Source organism: Oryctolagus cuniculus, chromosome 10, assembly GCF_051225735.1.
Source record: "Oryctolagus cuniculus isolate XC-2025 breed Fujian yellow rabbit chromosome 10, ASM5122573v1, whole genome shotgun sequence".
In the NCBI taxonomy this organism is placed as follows: domain Eukaryota; kingdom Metazoa; phylum Chordata; class Mammalia; order Lagomorpha; family Leporidae; genus Oryctolagus; species Oryctolagus cuniculus.
The window spans coordinates 20950734-20958106 of NC_142876.1; the positions used below are offsets into that span (position 1 = coordinate 20950734).

The window sequence follows — 7373 nt, forward strand, 5'->3', positions numbered from 1 at the left end:
TGCGGCATTTGTCCATTTTAAAACCATTCTTCTTCTCCTCTTAGTTAACAGTCTCTTGGAGGAGATCCGTTGAGACTATGCTATGCAAATATTTTGTTATTCCTCAAGCTTCTACCACTGATTTTGGCCTCCTTTTGGGGGTCTTATCTGTAATAGTATAACTGTGCTTCCTAATGACAACATTTTATTTCCTGCCTTCCCCATATGTGTGTGCTTATAATGGCTTTTTAAATAACCACTGGCAATAACAGTATCGTTTGTCAACACTCATTTCAGTAACCCTTATTGAGCACCTGTGTTCCAAGAACTGTTGTGTCCACCCTCATAGGATATGGGAACGGAGAAAACAGAAGAAAATCTTAGTCTTTGGAGAGCAGGCGGGAAAGATAATAAGCACAGCATAAGAAAATAGTGTGGAAGATTAGGAGGCAGTGGGTGTTACAGGACAAAGTCAAGCAGGGTAGGTAGGGGGTTAGGGAGTCAGGACCCAGCTAAATACTAAAGCAGATAAAAAGAATTTGTTGCGACCTCCTTGTGGGTGCCAGCAAGGTGTCCTGTCAGGAACATGATGCACGCATCCACAGGCACATGGTGTTTGCCCACAGTCCACGGCCGTGGGAAGAGAGGGGAGAGGGAGAGAAAATGGAAGTAGAAGACATAGGTCACACTGCTATACCCAAACCGTGTGCTTCTCCTCATTCCACTGGTGTTTGCCGTAAACTCAGCAGTTCTTGCTATAAAGTCACCCACCCATGGGACTCCCGGGGCAGGAATTCACATTGCACGTTGACTCTCCCTGCCCTGCAGGCGAGGAGGGTGGGGAAGACCCTGTGAGTCTACCACAAATGATGCAGCACGTAGACTTCTCCCCTTCTTAGGGCCTCGGCGATGCCAGAGTGCCTTGCTCTCCTTTGGCCAGTGAAGAACTGAGCTAAGGATGCGTGTTGTTTGAGCTGGGGTCACAGTGTTATTCAGACAAGAGGCAAAAAGGGAGGACCGTGGGCCAGGGCCCACATCTCACTATGCGGCTGTAGGCTTTTGGAGCCCCTCATGGCTCTTGCCACTCAGCACCCAATGCGTCTTTGTTGTTGCAGGTGGTCAACAGAGGGGACCCCTATCCTCAGGAGGTGGGTGCCACTGTGCACAGAGTCATGGAGCGGCTGGGTTACTCCAACCCCTACCGGCTGGTTTGGCAGTCCAAGGTGGGTGGCTTCCCCGCGCTTGCGGGCTGCCAGCTCCTTTGGGAAAGGCTGTGGGAGGGCTTGGTAAAATCCTAGGATTTGGCTTTGTCTGTAGACAGGTGTTCTGTCACCTGATTGTTTGCCCGTGGGTAGAAAAGCTCTGCCAGCAAGTCGGACAGCAGGGGAAATCAGACGCCTGGTTCAGTTCCACTGGTTGAAGATTTCATTTTCAGTTGTAATGCAAGAAATCGCTACTTATTTATCTGGGACCACCTTCTAGAAGGATTGTGCTTCCATGCATTAATACCAGAAGCCAGCCAACCAGGTGGAAGGGCGGCTCCCTCTCCTGCCGGACCCGTGTGTGTGCAGTGGCGGGCCAGAGCCACACTGGGAAGGCAGCGCACTTACACCTCTCCTTTCTCGCAGGTTGGTCCCATGCCCTGGCTGGGGCCTCAGACGGACGAGACCATCAGAGGGCTCTGTGAGAGGGGCAGGAAGAACATCCTCCTGGTTCCCATTGCATTTACCAGTGACCACATCGAGACGCTGTATGAGCTGGATATCGAGTACTCGCAGGTCTTAGCCAAGGAGGTAGATGCACCTGTCTGGCTTATTGATCCCATCGTGATTTAAGGAGGAAGCTGCCTTGGCAGCTCCTCATGGTGTCATCCCAAAATCCCGTTTCCTCTGTGTGCCTGGGTGTGCCTGCGTGCCTTGTTCGGGATCATCTCAGCACATGGCGGCTAGTGCCACCTCAGCAGCGGGAGACACATTTGTGCCTTTGGGTAGCTCTAGTCAGCATCATTTCATTTTGTCATTTGAGTCACTGTACAAATTGAACATAATGATACCTACAGTTCTTTACGAAAAAAGCATTGTCCTCACCAGTTCAGAGGCATTGTTCTCTAATCCCCTTTCTTGGCCTAATCCAGCCACGTCCTTTTCTTGGGACTACAGCACTGCTTCTCACTGGGCTTCCAGGCATACGGGAGTCATTTGTGATTTAAGAGATGAGCACGGAATGAACACGGAAGCTGCGTGTGATGTGATTTCTCTGACCCGTTTTATGCACTCACTTAATTAGCTCTCCGTTACTGGGTTGTGATCAATCTGATTATTGAAATAACAGATACCGTATCCCAGGTGTCTTGTGATACAAGATGGATGTGGATTCTCACCCGGGGTAGAGAAAAACTATTGCTCACCTATCTCAGGGCCTCTGGGAGCCAGCCCGAAACCTGCATTGCATTTACGGCTTTGTCTCTGTGGGAAGTGCGCAAATGCCGGGAGCCGAGAAGCCAACTCCTGGCCCTGGTCTTTCCGTGCATGATTGATGAAGACCTGGCCTCGAAGGATGCTGCCCCCTCTCTGGGCCTGGGTGGCAGGTGCAGGGCAGGGCAGAGAGAGGCGGGGGGAGCTCTTGAGCTGGTCCCTGAGCCCCCAGTCTTTGTATGTCCATGCCAGTCATCAATCAAACATCAAGGAAGTTAGGGAGTCCCTAAATTACTTGTCGGTGGTTCTGGTAAAGGATTTTCAGGCCAGTTGTAATTGGCTAGGACGAGGTTAGAGTGTTGCCTGTGGGTTTCACTTAATGATGCCTGCCGTGTCCCATCCTGACCTTGGCTAATTGTGAGCCTAAGAGGACGCCAGGGAGAATCCATCTCAGCCCAGTGTTTGGAAGGTGAATTTCTGTCTATATCGAGGGAGAGTTCACATTCATTCATATCAGTAAATCCAGGTTATCCTTAAGTCCTCAGAGGGAGAATCTGTGATGAATAAATTAGTCCACATAGTAAAGAAAACCACCTCGCCACAATGTATTCCGTTGTTTTGATGGGACACTATGGCATGTGTACAACCACTGCCTAACTTTAAAAAGTTCTTTGAATTCCTTCCCCTCCCAAATAGAAGTAAATGGGAAGAATAAAGATCTCAGACACTTCAGAGGATATCGGGGAGACAATGCACTCATGATCTTACCCCTCAGAGGTAACATCTGTTAGGATTTGGGTAAAAGTGGGTCCCCTTTTCCTTCTGAATGTGTGTGTACTTTAACAGAAATGGCATTCTCCCACACACGTAACAAAATGGTATTTTATCCACCCTGGCTTGTAAGCTTTTTCTCTTCCTTAAAGATATACTGTAGACCCAAAGCAATAAATATACTTAGACCTATGTAATTTTTTAAAAATCTGATTAATAGATGTCTAAAATATTTATAATTTTTGATGTATTTTAGATTTATTTTATTTATTTGATAGAGTTACAGAGTGAGAGGTACAGCCAGAGAGAGGGAGAGAGAGGTCTTGCATTCCACTAGTTCACTCCCTAAATGACTGCAACAGCCAGAGCTGAGCTGATCTGAAGCATGGAGCCAAGAGCTTCTTCCAGGTCTCTACGTGAGTGCAGGGGCCCAAGGAGTTGGGCCATATTCTACTGCTTTCTCAGCATAGCAGGGAGCTGGATCGGAAGTAGAGCAGTCAGGACTCGAACCGGCGCCCATGTGGGATGCCAGCACTGCAGGCTGGGGCTTTAACCTGCTGTACCATGGCGCCGACCCCTAAGGTTTTTTAATAGCCACATAAAAGTTGTACATAGTTATGTGATGTTTCTATACATGTATAGACTACGTAATGTCCCATCAGGATGAACATGTCTGTCTTCAGACAGTCAGCATTTCTTCATAGGGAAAACATCCGGAGTCCTTGGAGTGTTTCTTTGAGAGAAACACGCAGTACGTCGTCATCTGTACGCCCCACGACAGAACCCTGTCACGCATCATTCTGTAATGCGTTTTCCGTTTCACCTTTCCAGCTATTTGATTAGGGCGGATTCCCGAGATTGGAATTTCACGTTGACACATACTTTCCCGGATTGCCCTCCAGCAATGTACTCCCCACTACTCGCCTGGCAGCCGTGCTGGGTGCTAGACGGGGCCCTTTGCAGACACGGGCACCCCGCTGTGACCCTCACTTCTGTGACTGTTAAGATGCAGCCTCTTCTTTAGCTGAGATCCATGGGCTTGCGGACTCGCAGATTTCCCCACCCAGATTCTTGATGTTCATGCTGATCTAAGAGATACAGCATTGACAGGCTGTCAGCGAGAAAGGGCCAAAAAGGATCCTAACCGCCTGAGTAATTACAGTTAGGTGGGGTGGTTTTCAGTTATTTGAGGAATAATAACTTGCTGGTTTTTGGAGAGAGGAGCAGATACTGAAATGATCATCAGATTTTTTATTTTGCATTTTTCTCTGTAACAACTCACCTCTGAATTGGATCCAATCTAGGCTTGGTATACATTTGATAATCCACAAATTAATTTACTTCATTTAGCACTTGGGATCAAAGTAAGTAGGGAAACAAACTTAAGCAATATTCTACTTAGCAGAGTCTGTTAAAAGTAGAGTAGAAAAGCAGACAAAAAACCAGAGCAATCCACTATTTAAATTACTTGAGAAGTCCATCAGCTGTGACCTCAGACGCCAAGCCGGCGTGGGCAGGTGAGGGGCTGGGGAAGGACAGAAGTGAGGAGCCGCTGATGGTAGGGGAACCAGCCCAGGCGCTGGGCCGAGACTGCTCTCAGCGCAGAGCAGGGCGTGAACACTGAAGTCACCCTTGAGTTGTGTATGTGTTTATGTTTTTGTAGCAGTTTCTTTTGGAAAAAAAACAAACAAACAAAAAGAAAATAAAACGTGTTTGTGTTTTTCCTCTCTTTTCTCATTTGATTCAGTGTGGAGTTGAAAACATCAGAAGAGCAGAGTCTCTTAATGGAAATCCGCTGTTCTCTAAGGTATCTGTAGTGCTGCAACCGCTTTAGTATAACATGCTGGAGAGTAATCCTCTGAGAAGCTCCCGCAGAATATTGGTTTTCTCTCATATTAGAACATTTGGAGTTCCAATTAATTACAAAAATAAAATCGAATTCCTTATCTGCTCACTCTTTTTCCTTCAGAGAGCCCCCATTTTCTTATTTCTACGCACCTGTGACTGTGTCTCATTTACAGTCCGCTTTGCAGAGCAAAGGTTGAGTGGGCGGGGTGGGAGGATTCTGTTTCCTAGAAATCTCTAACTTTCTCGAAGCCGAGGATCCTAGGAAAGGACGCAGTTCAGAAGCTTCCCAACGCAGATGAAAGGGACCCCCAGAGTAGGGGGTGCAGTGGGCAGGTGGTGGCGGGCACCTAGCCTCTGATGTGCTTCCTGTCTGTATTCCAGGCCCTGGCAGACCTGGTGCATGCGCACATACAGTCAGACGAGCTGTGCTCCAAGCAGTGGACCCTGGGCTGCCCGCTCTGTGTGAATCCCGTCTGCAGGGAGACCAAGTCCTTCTTCACCAACCAGCGGCTGTGACCTGGGCTGGCCGAGGGCCACCTCCAGAGACCTGTGATATGGCACTGAGAGATCAAGGAAGTCGTGTGACACACACAAGGGGTCTCCAGAAGGTTCAGGGAATGTGTCTGTTACAAAAAACTATGCATGGATTTCAAAACTTTCTTTTTTTAACCAAAGCAAACTTACTTCCATTTTCCCATGAGCTTTGTGAGGTGCCCTGGTGCCCACTGCTTCCCAGAGGGCCCAGCTCTGAAGTCCTTCCTGCCGAGTGTGTGTGTGTGTGTGTGAGTGTGTATGCGCGTGTTCTATTTTTGTCGCCCTTTGCAGGAAGCCTTTATGCCCGTCTATCTGGGTATAGTTACCCCTCTGGAAAGCCCACCAGGACATGCTGAGAGTGAGCTTTTAAACCATCTGACGCCAGGCTCACCAATCTTAAACACAGAGTTTACTCTTACTGTCCCAAACTTCCTGCCCAGGTAAAGAGAATCTCCTTTGTGGGCTGTCAGTGTGAATGAATCTGTTTGCAGCTTTGTGCCTATAGCTGTAGTTTTAAGAATGAATGTAGCTGGGGCTGGCGCCATGGCTCACTAGGTTAATCCTCCACCTGTGGTGCCAGCATCCTATATGGGCGCTGGGTTCTAGTCCCGGCTGCCCCCCTTCCAGTCCAGCTCTCTGCTGTGACCTGGGAAGGCAGTAGAGGATGGCCCAGGTGCTTGGGCGCTTGCACCCACATGGGAGACCAGTAAGAAGCACCTGGCTCCTGGCTTTGGATCTGCTCAGCACCAGCCATAGTGGCCATTTGGGGGGAGAACCAACGGAAGGAAGACCTTTCTCTGTTTCTCTCGTACTGTCTATAACTCTGTCGAATAAATAGAAAAAAAATTAAAAAAAGAATGAACATAGCTGAGTTTATGAAACATAACTTGACAAAGGAATGTAACCCATTTTTCCCTGAGCCCAGGGTGGCAAGAGGCCGGTGAGGCAGTTTGGTTGCCTTCGATGGCTGCTTTAGTCAGTGAGACCATCATTGCTGGTCACATTGGCATCCCCACCCTAGAACTGAATCAAGTGCAGCTCTCAAAGGTGCTCCATGGCCGTGCCAGCACGCGGGGCTAATGACTGTGTCGGCCACTCATGCTTCGGTAGGAGTCTGGTGCCAAGTGAAGGGGGCTTCGTCTGCTGCTCCTGTCCCCCCAGACAGGGCTGCTGGGAAATGCTTCCCAGTGGGATCCATCTTTACATCTGCCGCCCTGGTGAGCCTCCCAGCCAGGGGCCGCGGGCCCTGCTTTCTGCACACTGGCTCATGGATTATTTCATGGAGTCAACTGTATTTTGTGATCTTGAATTCCTTCTGAGTTTACAAATTTTCATTAATGAAAATTACACAGCTACACAACAGGACATTTGAAAAAATACAGTAAAGAAACAAACCACTTTAATGCAGCTCACTATTATATGACTGGGTTTCCTGCCAGTAATGCCCTGTGGATATTTTCAATGGCATTATCACCTTGAACTTGTGAGTGAAAAGTTACTCTAAAAATGTAGAAATAATACCAGATCAGAATCTGATCTTCTATATTTGGATTTAACTGGATTAAAAATCTCTGATGGAACCATGAAGATCATTTGTAATGATCTCTTTTTCTTTCTTCCAAGCCAAGAAACTTAGTTCTTCAAAAGAGTATTTCTTTCTTTTTTTTTTCTTTTTAAGCCAGTTTATAAAGTGACAGTACTAGGGGATTCATAGATCTTCTATAATCAGGATTTGCTGTAGATAATATTATGACATTAAGGCTTCAGCCAGTTATAATCATGCTGTTGTCCCACATCGTGGTTATTGGGTGTCAGGGTCTGCATTAG

The 7373-nt window shown here is 47.7% G+C and overlaps 1 protein-coding gene across 5 annotated transcripts in view; it reads left to right on the top strand.

The window, feature by feature from the left end:
- FECH (ferrochelatase) overlaps positions 1-7133 on the top strand; it is a 39924-nt gene extending 32791 nt beyond the window's left edge. For 3 of the 5 annotated variants that reach the window (XM_002713647.6, XM_017344204.4, XM_089305090.1), the window contains 4 exons: positions 1095-1202; positions 1608-1772; positions 4912-4971; positions 5394-7133. In XM_002713647.6, the coding sequence (XP_002713693.4) occupies positions 1095-1202; positions 1608-1772; positions 4912-4971; positions 5394-5528 (468 nt within the window). In that variant the 3' untranslated portion in view covers positions 5529-7133. The remainder of the gene's footprint in view (positions 1-1094; positions 1203-1607; positions 1773-4911; positions 4972-5393) is intronic. The other 2 variants (XM_089305088.1, XM_089305089.1) reach the window with 1 other exon arrangement.
- Positions 7134-7373: the final 240 nt, after the last annotated feature.